This window comes from Eptatretus burgeri, chromosome 9 (genome assembly GCF_056783735.1).
Source record: "Eptatretus burgeri isolate ZD-2024b chromosome 9, Ebu_testis_v1, whole genome shotgun sequence".
NCBI lineage: Eukaryota > Metazoa > Chordata > Myxini > Myxiniformes > Myxinidae > Eptatretus > Eptatretus burgeri.
Genome location: NC_140969.1, coordinates 65,099,502 through 65,113,363, shown reverse-complemented (window position 1 = coordinate 65,113,363; position 13,862 = coordinate 65,099,502). Strand labels below are relative to the sequence as shown.

General features: G+C 42.4%; 1 protein-coding gene across 7 annotated transcripts in view; it reads right to left on the bottom strand.

Annotated features, from left to right (window-relative positions):
• The window catches only part of KATNB1 (katanin regulatory subunit B1), a 118,338-nt gene that overhangs the window by 82,419 nt on the left and 22,057 nt on the right, over positions 1-13,862 (bottom strand). For all 7 annotated transcript variants that reach the window (XM_085895457.1, XM_085895458.1, XM_085895459.1 and 4 more), the window contains exons 3-4: positions 9,055-9,172; positions 8,497-8,597 (exon numbers count right to left, since the gene is read on the bottom strand). In XM_085895457.1, the coding sequence (XP_085751583.1) occupies positions 8,497-8,597; positions 9,055-9,172 (219 nt within the window). The remainder of the gene's footprint in view (positions 1-8,496; positions 8,598-9,054; positions 9,173-13,862) is intronic.

The following is a 13,862-nucleotide window of genomic DNA, read 5'->3' as shown; positions in this document are numbered from 1 at the left end:
AGCCAATACCATGCTTATCTATGTTAAGTTGTTTTGCTACTTGTTTCAGTTGATTTGGGTGATGGTTTGGATATGTATTGCTTTTGGAATGGTTCTGTCCAGTGTCCATTCCCCCCACCCCCTCCCCCCTTCACGATCATGGGCTGGTTTGGTTGAATCCACATTTACATTTAATTTCTTTTCGTAATAAAACGATTAATATTTCTTTCTTTTTTAATTTGAGGTTGCGTGCACCAGCCCAGAGACAAAGTAACTTCCGCACATTGGAATCACCATCATCGCTTCAGCCGTTATTGAGATAGTTTAGGCTACAGTTTTACATTGTTTTGAGAAGGGAACAATGAGAGGAAGAAGTACGAATTGCCGATTTCGCGATCTCCCGATATCGTACTTTCGCAGTGTATTTTGGCATCTGTTTAAGTCTTCGTAGTTCAGAAAACACTTGAGAATAAAAGTTACTGCATTTAAATGCGTATGACTTCACTCTTTATAATTTTATGAGCGTATCATTGTGTACACATTTGAATGGGCAGCCATTTTTTTCTCCGTATCATCCCTTTATATGGAGTACTACTGTAATCCATGATCGTATTGATGTGTGTGTGTGTGTGTGTGTGTGTGTGTGTGTATATATACATATATATATATATATATATATATATATATATATATATATATATATATATATATATATATATATATATATATGCGTGTTCACGTTAATACTTTGGTTTTTGTGGTGAGAAAAGTTTTGTGTATTCATAGTTTACATTGATACCTCTTGTGTGTTCATTATATTCATTTATCAGGTTCTGAGGAGGGGGTAACTGGATTTTGTAAACACCCTGTAAATTATTGCCAAAGATGCATTGTAAAAGTGCAACCTTAGAAGTGGAATTAGATGTTATTCGTCAAATGGATGTTCGTGAATGTGCCCTTGATGTTTCTCGGTTAAGTTTGACCCTGATCTATAAATATGGTGCCATTCAGAAAGATGTACTGCCAACTTTGACTGCTTCCAGAAGAGGTTTATTTGTGTTTAAATATCTGATAATTGTTTATTTATTTATTTATATATATGTGAACTTGAATACAACTAACTGTCATTAATCAAAAAGGCTACGGCACGATAGAGTGATAATAATAAAAAATCCAAAAAAGAAAAATAATAATAATAAATAAATAAATAAAACGAACTTTTCTTTTCAAATTGTTCGTTTTTTTTTGCCGAAAACACTCCCAGGCACTCACTGATGAACCTCTGAAACTGACAAAGATCCATTCAGCCATCTCTGAGAAAAATGGTGGCACACAGCTCTCTTATAGTAGAGATATACAAACTTTTTCATGCACCTTAAAAAATGTATGTGTGTGTGTATATATATATATATATATGTATATAGATATATATATATATATATATATATATATATATATATATATATATATATATATATATATATATATATATATATATATATATATATATATATACACACATATATATATCTATATATATATATACATATATATATATATATATATATATATATACATATATACATATATACATATATACATATATATATATATATATATATATATATATATATATATATATATATATATACATATACATATATATACATATATATATATATATATGGGGCTGCAAAAGTAGGTATACAGTAATGAAAAACAAAACGTGCACACAAAACTTGTTTTATTGATTGTACAAGCATATCAATAATAACATCAATTATAAACATATCAATAATAAACATATTAATCCCTCAAATGTTCAAACTGTTTGCCCCCGGCATTCACACACTCCACTAGTAATCCTTACTGTATACCTACTTTTGCAGCCCCCTGTATATATTGTCATCTACCTTACTGAATTTGTTTTAATTGTTGATGTTTATGAGTCTACTGCATTCATATTAAATCAGTGTTTAAAAATAATTGCAAATTATGTTGAAATCATTGACAAAGCAATCACATTTAATCAGTTAAAAACCGTTTTCTAACAGACACCAACTTTATCATTTTAATGAGTCATATTTAAGATGATGTAAAGTGTTGAAAAATCGTAAACATCCAAAAACCTGACTGTGTTTGTGTGTGAATGCATTAATCCATGATGAAAACAAGCAAAAAAAACATTTTAAAAATGGCCCATAGGGCCAGGACTTAACAAAATTCATCCAGTAAAAGATACTCCCCTCCTACGTCCGTGTTTCAAATTTGAAAGGAATCCGTTAAGATTTGGCGGAGACATGAATTTTTGAAAATCGGCCCATGCTAAAAGATACGGATTTTCGCGATTTTCAGGAATTTTTCCTGACCTTGACATGCCAAAAGTTATAGGGTTCTATTCTGGTGACAAATAAGTCCATTGGTGAAGTTCCATGACATTCCGACTCGAAATGCAACCTGCAGAGCGAGACGTACACACAAACAAACAAAAATAATAAAAATGGCCCAGAGGGCCAGGACTTGACGAAATTCATCCAGTCAAAGATACTCCCCTCCTACGTCCGTGTTTCAAATTTGAAAGGAATCCGTTAAGATTTGGCGGAGACATGAATTTTTGAAAATCAGCCCATGCTAAAAGATACGGATTTTCGTGATTTTCAGGAATTTTTCCTGACCTTGAGATGCCAAAAGTAATAGGGTTCTATTCTGGTGGCCAATAAGTCCATTGGTGAAGTTCCATGACATTCTGACTCGAAATGCGACCTGTAGAGCGAGACGTACACACAAACAAACAAACTCACAAACTGAACCGACCAACATACTTGACAAAATCGTAGATTTCGTCAAGTAACAAACCAACATACTTGACAAAATCGTAGATTTCGTCAAGTAATAAAGTGCAAAAACAATCTGGGACTTACTGTCCATTGAAATGAGCCGTGGTCTTAAGGAGACAATAGGTTAAATTTTTCACGGTTTATAAAACTCCACAATAATACTTGGCTTTGTCAAATGGTCTGACATACAGTTAATGAAAAATAATTTTTGCCATCTCCTATGACAAGACCATCCAAAGAACAAGATCTGTTGCTCTCATATCACAGACAAATTTGGTGGCCTTTTTTATTTAACTTCTCTGTGGTAAAGCTCTCTCTGCTCACTCAACCCTCAGCTCCTCTAAAGGCCCGGTCACACCTTGACGTTTTAGCCAGCGATGGCAACGTATTAAAATGTATGTAAAACGCTGGCTTACGTTGAACTTTTGATGTTTTTTTTAAAGATTCGGACGTATTCATAGCGACTTGGTCTTATGTATAACGCATTGGTAATGGACACAGAACGTTTCGTTGTGTTATAGATAACTTATACCAACGAATGCTGAACCTGTTGTCAGCCTACACAACCGATGCCCAACGATAGTCTAACTTAGGCATAGCGCGTTGCACGCATCGCCGACGATGTCGTGACGTAGCCTATTAAAAGGCTGACGCACAACGATTCGAATCATAACTGCCGTAGAAATGGAAGTGACAACATCGCGGTCACACCTTGGCGATCTTGCCAGCGTATGCCGACCTAAGAAAAATGTGTCTAAAACGTTGGGGCACGTCAAATACGGTACGAGTAAGTTTGGTATACGTGAGTAGAACGCTAAAGTACGCTATCATACGTCGTAGTAAGTAGAGTACGTCAAGAAATTTTAAACATGTTCAAAATTTTACCACGTACTCGGCGTATGACACACGTTCCACATGCGATGGGGATAAGTTTTACACACGATATGTGGACGCTTACACACGTCCACAAAGGCTACTTATAAGCTACTCATAAGTCAAAACACGTCGCGGTAATGTCTTTTTTACACGAAACTTATTTCTAACTTATGTTTGACGTGCTTTGAACCAATTCTTTACATAGTCCCAACACACGTCAACGTATTCCAATGACGTCTTCCGGTCGACAAAAAAAAAAAAATTAACGTGTTTCTAGCTTACAACTGCCATATAAAGACGTGTTCCCAGCGGTTTTGGGAATTGGTATATAAAAATGCTGCTCATAAAAGGGGAACCCAACAGTGTTTTCGAGTCCTTTTTGAGTCGATGTCCATGTCAGCAGTAAGAGTATCAGTATTAGTATTAGTAGTAGTTTGTTCATGTTGGCAGTAGTAGGTGAGTGTGAGGGGGAGGGTGTGGGTTATGATGGATCCTCCTTGCGTCCGCGTGTCCACGGGTAGGAGACATCTTTGCACCATTGTTTGAAGTTCTTCGCGGCTAATTTTTTATGAGGCTTTTCAACAATGAGCTATAGCTTGTTTTTACGATTTAGGTCTATTCATAATGGGTTGGACAAATGCACAATTAACTAATAATGTGCATAGAGCGCTTTGATTACTTATAGATACGATATACCAACGAATAATTATCGTGAAGCCGGCGTTCACACACTATGCCCAACGATAGCCTAACTTATCCATATCGTGCGGCAGTTTATCTTTGCCAGTGACGTGGGGTTTGCTATTCATAGGCTGCCACTCAACGATTTAAATGGCTGCATCTCCACTATTGAAAGTAGACGCTTGTGCTCAACAATTGGATTTTTTTTTTTTACACTCAACGACTTTTAAACGGTACCACTCAGCTATTTTCATTGTTTACAATGAAGAGATTTAAATTGCTGTCACTCGCCTTTGTTTTTTGACGCTGGCGCTCGGAAATTTTAATCGTTTCTATTGAACGTGCTAAATCGCTCAAACCCCACTATTGAAAGTAGACGCTTGCGCTCAACAATTGGATTTTTTTTTTTTACACTCAACAACTTTTAAACGGTACCACTCAGCTATTTTCATTGTTTACAATGAACGATTTAAATTGCTGTCACTCGCCTTTGTTTTTAGACGCTGGGGTTTTGAAATTTGAAGCGTTTCTTCTGAACGTGTTAAAACGCTCAAACTCGACTATTTTAAATAGACGCTGCCGATGGACAATTGGAATCATAGCCAAGCTAGACATCGAAGTGTGAACATCCTCATCATGCCGAAGAAAAGTTTGAGGAATGCTGCAAATAAGTGTCCTGGCCGTGGACGCTGACGCAAGGACGATCCATTATACCGACGTCTTTCAGCCTATGAGTAACTTAAAAGTAGTGTCTGTCGATGTGTGGCAACGATCGCGTAACGTGCCAACAACACGTTAATCATAGGTTAGAAATAAGTTTTGGGTACGCTAAACATTACCTCGGCGTGTCTCAACTTATGATTAACTTACAAGTAGCATGTGTTGACGTCTGTCAACGATCGCAGACCATGCATACAACTTGTGGCCAGCGTAGCGGAACGTGTGAGTCATACGCCGGCATACGTCGTGAAATTGCAAGCATGAAAAAATTTGAGGACAACCAAAAAGTACAACGTTTAAAGCCAGCGTACAACGATGTCTGGCAGTGTTTTTCAGCGTGCTCTCAATGTTATCAAAACTTACCCATAACGTATTCAACGTGTGCCAGCGTTTTAGAAAAAAAAATTCAAAAATCGGCATACGTTGGCTAAAACGTCAAGGTGTGACCGGGCCTTAAGATGCACACATTCTTCCAGTAACCCCCTCTTGGATAAAGTCCAAAATTCCAGGCTTTCTGCCAACCTCCACTATTTTGTTCCTTTCTTATTGTTTGTGGAACTACCTTCCGAAGACTATTCAATTGCACCCATCCATGGTCTTTTCTAGATCCATTAACCTGAATTCACTCAACCCACTTGCTTGCAGGTTAGTGTTTCCTCCACTCCTCTCTCCCTTTTACCATTCGTTATTGTTCCTTACTCATTTTGCCCATACATAGCCCAACTGCTCCACTGTCAGTATGTTGCCTCAGCTTGCTCTTCCACGAGTGTCTGTCTCTGTCTGTCTCTGTCTCTGTCCCTGTCCCTGTCCCTTATGCACTCCAAATTTGGGGTACAAGCAAAACTTTGTGTGGGGGCGGTAGCACAGTCACACATAGAGGTGTGTTTTTTAATACATGGTCAAGGCTTGTGGAAGAGCTAGGACACAGAACAGATCAGGACAAAATATAACAAAGGGAGCAGCAGGAGAAAGAGGCAACGCCAACAGCAGGGCAGAGAGAGAAAGTAGACGGAGATGGATAAACAACGGATGCAGGCAACGATGAGGGGTAGGGGAGAACACAAGGGGTGGACAAGATGGATACATAAGCAAAATTTTGGGAGGGTGGTTTAATGGGTGTAGAAAAGATAATGGTTTTGGATGGGGATGACTTGAGAGGGTGGTGAACAGCTGTCTTGAAGACCTGGAGGGAAGAATGAGATTGAAGAGAGTGTGGAAGGTGGTTCCACAGGCAGGAAAAATAAAAATAAAATAAAAAAAATAAATAAATGGAGGTGAGCAGTGGCTCTGGATTGAGGGAGTTTCACTAGGACTGAGTTGCTGGTGGACTGCGGGTGACCTGCAGATACCTTTGAGGTTGGGTGGTACAAAGCACAGAGAGGGTAGATGGTGTAAGACCAGAAATGAGGCAGAAAACAGAGAGGCCACCGACCTGTCGGTGATGGTGAAATGATAGTTCTTCACCTTTACTTAACTATACTGTAAGACCCCGGTTTATGTCGGGGATACATTCTTGAAAAGTGCTACGAATATGTAAATGACGAAAAATCAAAGCAATTTTTCCTCAATAATTAATGGTATAAAAGGGGGAATGCACTCCTCACTTCACCACTTCACGTATTATATTTTGCTTTTTACCGATGATATGATTAGTTTTTGATTGACGACTAATATTCAAGTACAAAAATGTATTAATAAAATGAAAAACAATTACCAAAAACAACAATTATTTACTTCAATAAAAATAAACCTCTTCTGGAAGCAAAAGTGGCAATAAATCTGCTTCTTCCTCCTTCAATGAACGTGGGCATATTTATTGATCGGAGGCAAACTTAATCACCCGGCAACATCAACTGCACATTCACCAGCATCCATATGTCGAATAACATCTGATTTCACTTCCAAGGTACTTTTACATTGCCTCTTAGCCAATCTACAATACAGGACATTTCTTTATGTGTGAAGCAAAGTACAGTAGCTGTTTTGGTGATTTTGTAATCTCCTGTTTTGGGACTTTAGCTCTAGATTTGGCACTTCACTTTAGATTTGGTACTTTGCACATACTATATGCGCACTTGACATCCTCATCAGTCTAGTAAGTTCCGAAAATGCTCGAAAATACAAAGTATGGCTTTTAAAATGATGCATGTGTGGATAGAGTTGACGAATATTGATAAGTGGTATTAATAATGTGACAACGTATTTGCAAAACAACATAGAAAGGGGTAATATAAATGTGGGTTTTACTGTATTTGAAAAACTTTAGTTAGCTTGTTTGGCATTACCATCTGAGCCAGTAAAAAACATACAACTCAAACACCATGCTGTGCTGTAAAGTACTGTTCATTGTTACCTCTGCCACCGAAGGTGGAAGGAGGTCATGTTTTCACCCCTTTCTGTTTGTTTATGAACAAAATATCTCAAAAGGTTGTGGACGGATTTGGACGAAATTTTGTGGAGAGCTTGGGTATGTGAAAAGGACTAAATTATTAGATTATGGTGAAGATCCGAATCCGGATCTGGATACGAGAATTTTTAAAGTGATTCTTCACCACAAGGAGATCTGGCTAAAAACGACATACAACAGGAGAGGAGGAGATTAGGACCATACTCTGTGCAGAGCATTGGTGCTGCTTAAGCAGTCTCCTTGGCTATTGGGCACAATCCTGGACGGGTCGCCACTCCGACACAGTATACCAGCATGCTGGCACTCATTTTGCCAACCTCAGAAGGATGACAGGCCGAGTTAACCCCACCTGGTATTAATTCAACAGCCGAGTGGGATTTGAACTCAGGATTTTAGGAAGCTCACCACCCTATCCATTAAGCCAACACCAGGCATATAAAGCAGGATATCTCAAAAAGTTGTGGACGGATTCGGATGAAACTTGGTGGACATGTTGGGTATGTAACAAGGAAGAATCGATTCGATTTTGGTGAAAATCCTGATCCGGATCCGGCTCTGAGAATTTTTAAAGTGATTCTTCACAATTGAGTGATAGGGCTAAAACGATATATAGCACGATATTTCGAAAAGTTAAACGGACTTGGTGGATGAGTTGGTGCAGTGACAAGAACAAGCTCAATAAATTTTAGTTAAGGTCCAAATCTAGATCCGGCCCATCAGTGGGAAACAAAACAAAAACTAATCAGCCTGGTGGATGTGTGCATTCTACAGAGTGCCCATCTAGTCGATGTCTATCTTTGTCTTGCATGCACAACTTTTCTGTGAGCCTGAGACAATGTATAAAATACATGTTCGGAGAGGGAAAGGGGGTGGAAACAATGAAATTAAAACATGGTGTAAATTCTAAAATCTAACCAACTATGGCCATTTAGAAATAAAGTAATACAATAGAACCAGAGTTTGAGCATAAACTTTAAGTAGAGGAGTGACATCTACCTTGATGGTTTTATCCAGCGAACCTGATGCAACGTACTCCCCGTATGGATGAAAATCGAGACCCCGAACACCAACTTGGTGACCTGTCAGCGTTCGCACAACTGCATGCGTACGTACACACACACACACACACACACACACACACACACACACACACACACACACACACACACACACACACACACACACACACACACACACACACACACACACACACACACACACACACGTTTTATAGCTCCATCACATATCGAACTGGAACATCAAGTTTGATCCAGTCATATCTGCAACTTTGTTGCACAAAGCAACGCTGGAGAATAGAAAAACACTAAGAAGAACCAAACTGCCTCCAATCAGACTTAAAACAATCGCAGTCAGCTTGCTATTCCATATCTTGTTCAAGAACAAAACTGCATGGAGACAAAATGCACATGACATTGATGCAAGATGATGGATTCAAGGACAAAAGCAAAAATAAAAAGGATCAACAAAATCTTGCACAAGCAAACAACCCAAAGCTACAAGCTTGAAAGTAGTAAAGATTCCAGGTGTACATACGCTTAGCTGCCTCCAGGTTCCAGATCTTGAGTGAGCCCGATTGCGAACCAGCCATTACCAGTTCTTCAGAGTCCTTGAACCGGACACTCTCGACAGGGGATGTGTGGCCGGTTAAACTCTGCAAGAGAAAGAAAATTCAGCCAAACCAACAACCTTTAAGTAAATGAACAACCTTTCAACCATATACTATGTGATATCCTCTAGCTAATACCCCACATCTCTTAATCAATGCTATTAGTGCATAACAATGATGAATGAAATATTTGATAACTATGATTCCCATACATGAAATACTGTTGCACAACAATTTAATTATTTTAATGAGCATAAATTTTTTATAATCATGGACATACCTGGATTCTAGAGAATGCTGCAGCCAACCTGTTATAAAATTAGATAAATAAACAGAACTCCAATACTGCACAGTTGGCAAAAGCAAACTTGAAGTCATATTTTGATTGTAGTTTTATTTGGATGAGCAATGAGCGTTGATTTTGAGTCGACTTGATTTTGAGGAACGCTGTTGTTTCGAGGTCTCAAAAAAGAACAAAGAATCCCATGTTACACAAGCTTTAGACCTTGTGGGATAAATGGGGGGAGGGGAATGTGGCTGCAGAACATAACATACGAACAAATATTTTTAAGTCAAAAAATTAAATTAAAAAAACCTCAGAGGGAATACCTATACATGTACTGTTTATAAAATTGTAGGGGTGGGGGAGGTTGAGGCTGGGGAATAATCATCGATGCCGAGCATGTCGCAGCACCAAAAGTTTGCATTTAATGTCGCCGGATGCATTTACACAAAAAAGTTGTGTTGGCCGATTCTTCAAATACTTGAACTGGTGTGCTGCCAGAGGCAGTTTGCTTGAAGAGGCAGTTTGCCTTCTGCTCCTTGGTTATGTGTCCTGTTACCCAATTTCTTGCATAAAAGCCCAGTTTCATCAGCATAGAACACTTGTTCAGGGGCATAGCCTTTTTCTGTGAGAAACATTATATGTAAACTATGTTATAAACATCGTGCTTGAACGGATGTTGCGTATGGTGGACTCGTTCACATGATACTCATGGCTGACCAATACTACACTCATCCATCCAAGCAACTAGTCCAATATCATGATTTTCTCTGCTAAAGTCATAACCTTACAGGATTTCTACACTCCACTGCCATTTGGAGAGGCTTGATGTTTCAGTGCCAAACTTTATTTGAAGGTAAAGTATGTGGCGAAATAACGTTTCTAAGTTAAATAAATCTCCTGGGCACAAGCTCACTTGACCACGGGGCTATGCAGACTGAAAACGGGGTGGATGGTAGAAGACGGTGAGAGACGTCACCTCTGTGCATGACGTGGTCACAGCGCCACATTAAAACCATCATATTGTTGTGGTTACCAAATTCGCAAACCACCATTCAGGTCCCTTAGGTGAGATATCTCGGTAAGTATATGTGTAGTTAGGCCCAAACCCGTTGTCTAGTGGGAATACATGTCATTTATGCGTGCTGCGACTCTTCAGGATAGTCGTTTTTCTTTTACTATCTTTATTTTGGACCAACCGCCATTGTTACCACCACCAACCACAACATCAACCACCCACCGCGGCGCCGCTTCACGTCACACCTCGCAACCGTCGCATCGCCACCGTTCTTGCGCCGCTTGTGGGTACCGGTGTTGGACTCGTGCAGGGCGCGCGCCGAACAGCGTGTACAAAACCACGGATTTTCCACTTCAAAAACGGATCAAAAACGACACACGCCCACTTTTGTTCCGTCCAATCGGTGAGCGAGGGGCGATTTGGCCCCGCCTCCAGGGCGTTGGAGGGCGATCGCTATATGCAAATTTATGGATCAAAATGCATTCACGCCCACTTTTTCTCGGGCCAATGGGGAGCGAGGTGAAAGGTCGAAGGCAGGGGGTCAAAGATGAGAGAGCGAAGCCACGGGGCTTATATAAGCGACCGCGTTCGTCAAGAATAGGGAGTTAAGACTTCGCAGTCGGTGGAGTTGGGAAGAAGAAGCAAGAAGGAGTTGGTCGTCGTCGTGTGCGTTGGAGTCGGAGCGAAGGGGACGGAGCTGTGGAGAGGCGGCGAGGGGAGGCGAGGGGGTGCTCGCGTCGTGCCGGGAGCTGCACACCAGGGAGGCCGACGGCGCGACCTGGCCGAGGTGGAGACGCTCGTCGCGGGACTCGAGGCAGAGTAGAAATCCTCCTTTCCCCCGAGCATCAGCAACCCCCTCCTGTTTCCCCCCCGCGCTGAGATAGTGCGACCAAGGGGGCCCCCTTCCCACCCCCTACCAGACACTGTCCGCGAGGCCCGCGGAGTTGAGGCACCATCGCCGCTCCGCGTCTCATCACCAGACGGGTAGGCCCGACCCGGTCTCGGCCTCAGGCCCGCCTCATCCTTGAGGGTTCTCTTTTCTTTTGTTTTTGGGAATGTGTGTTGTCGGCGCCGTCTGTGAAGTAAAATTGTATAAGTGTTGCCGTGTGCTCGCGTAATCGGTATTAGATCTGCATTGTCGCATTTGCTTTTTGTGTAAAATTGCATTGTGTTTCTTTTCCTTTTCTATGTGCTTTTGGTGGAATTGAATATGTGTGCTTTCCGTTCATCGCGAATAAATGTGCTTTGTGTTGAACTGTTTTCCGCTTCGCTTCGTCATTTCTTTCATTGAATCCTCATCTTGCTTCACGTAAAGGGTTGGTAGTGGGCTGAATACGCCCGATAATTAATCGAACCGTCGAGGCCGACGATAACACCGCTCGGTTATCCCGATAGTACGGAACGGGTCGCTTAAGTGGCCCGTGTCCGAAGTCGACCTGCGGCGAGGTGCGATCGCCCGGTCTATCCTCCGTGTGGGTACTTAGGTAGGTCGAATTTGGCGAGCAACCCTATCCCACGCGGGGGCCGATTGGCTCGATCGCGGTGAGACTGAAAGGTCCACCCGTGACTGGTTCCCGGCGTTAGTCCGAGAGGGTCACGACTGGATTGTCCGTCCGGTGGGCGACGTGCCGCGATTCGAGTTACGTGGCCGTCCGCACACCGGCGGGCGCGAATCCGCAACAATATCATCAAGTTTTGTGCACGTTTGGGAAATAAGCATCCCAATTATTCCCACGAGTATAAAACAAGCCACATTGTGAAAACTCGCCTTGGACGAGGGTTTAATACATACATATATATATATATACACACATATATATACATATACATACATACATACATACATACATACATATTGTTACAGATTTCCGCCCACCGGCATGCGAACGACCGCGTTTAGCCAATGGCGGCCATCTCGCCCACCGAACGGACACAATCCAGTCGCGGCTTTCCGGATCAACGCCAAAAACCAGCCACGGGTGTGTTTTTAACCACACCACAACCTTGTCCATACTCTACCCACGCTACAGGGTCAATCGCCGAATTGTCGATATACGTAATTAATCGTGCGGGTAGATTACCGAGAGATTGTACCTCAACGGGGCTGCTAGGACACGAGCCGCTTAATGCAGCTCGCTCCGTTTGGGATAACCGAGCGGGGTGTTATCGCGACCCCCATTGGACCCGATCGCTTTACCGGCTATTTAAAAACCAACGATATTCCGAGTACAAGATGGCAGTTCAATTAGGGAAAAGACAACGAACGGGGTACATTTAAACAAGCACATTTATTTACAAACAACACATATGCAGTCATGTATCAAACAAGCAATTTGTCAAAGCAATGCATGTAATACAAGCAAGACGAAGAATGGGGGTAGGGACAAGACGCGAGCAAGACAAAGAGCTACAACCGTGCATTTACTATGTACACACTTAACAGTTCTACTTACGGACATGGTGCCACAACGTTCATTCAAAAGAAAAGCAAGGAAAAACCCCAGGACAGACAAGGGGTAGACTGGACCCTTGGGGTCTTTACAACACGGAGCCGTGTAGACCGCAGAGGCTCCGCGAGACCAGGCTGGCTACCTTCACCTCGCTGGAGCGACCCGCGACGTCCCTTCTCCACGACCCACGGTAAGGCACGGCTCGGCATGCCACGCGCCTCGGCTCCGCTGCTCTACGCTCTCTCCTCCTTTCCACACACCTCCACAACCTCCAGCGCCGACGACTCTCTCTCCGTGCAGAGCCAACTCGACAACCCAGACGACTGCTGACAGAGAGAGAGAGAGAGAGAGAGAGAGAGAGAGAGAGAGAGAGAGAGAGAGAGAGAGAGAGAGAGAGAGAGAGAGAGAGAGAGAGAGAGAGAGAGAGAGAGAGAGAGAGAGAGAGAGAGAGAGAGAGAGAGAGAGAGAGAGAGAGAGAGAGAGAGAGAGAGAGAGAGAGAGAGAGAGAGAGAGAGAGAGAGAGAGAGAGACGCAGAGCGCGACCCACACCGAGAGAGAGAGAGAGAGACGCAGAGCGCGACCCACACCGAGAGAGACCTTTCGTTCCGCGTGCCCTTTTATCTCCACGGCGCTTCGCCCCTCCCTTCGCGGTGCATGGGGGAAGAATTCTAGAAGTTTTGTTGGTGTTGGCCCCAAGGGGAGGTGTTGCTGGGGGGCATTGTCCGCCCAAAATGAGGCCCCTCCTTTACATCAACTTTGAACCCTGGCTCGATCCGCCCCTCCCCCCTCCCGGCGGCGGGAAAGCAGGGAAAGGGGGAGGGGAAGTCCCAGGCGTTATCGGAAATTCTCTTCGGCGCTGTGGTTCTGCCCGCACTCCGCGGGGGGCAACGGGTTTTCCTTCCATTGCCTTTGTTTCCTTTCTTGAGGAGTATCCGTGGTGTAGATGTTATTCGATGTGGAGAGGTTTGTGGTGTGGTTGTTGAA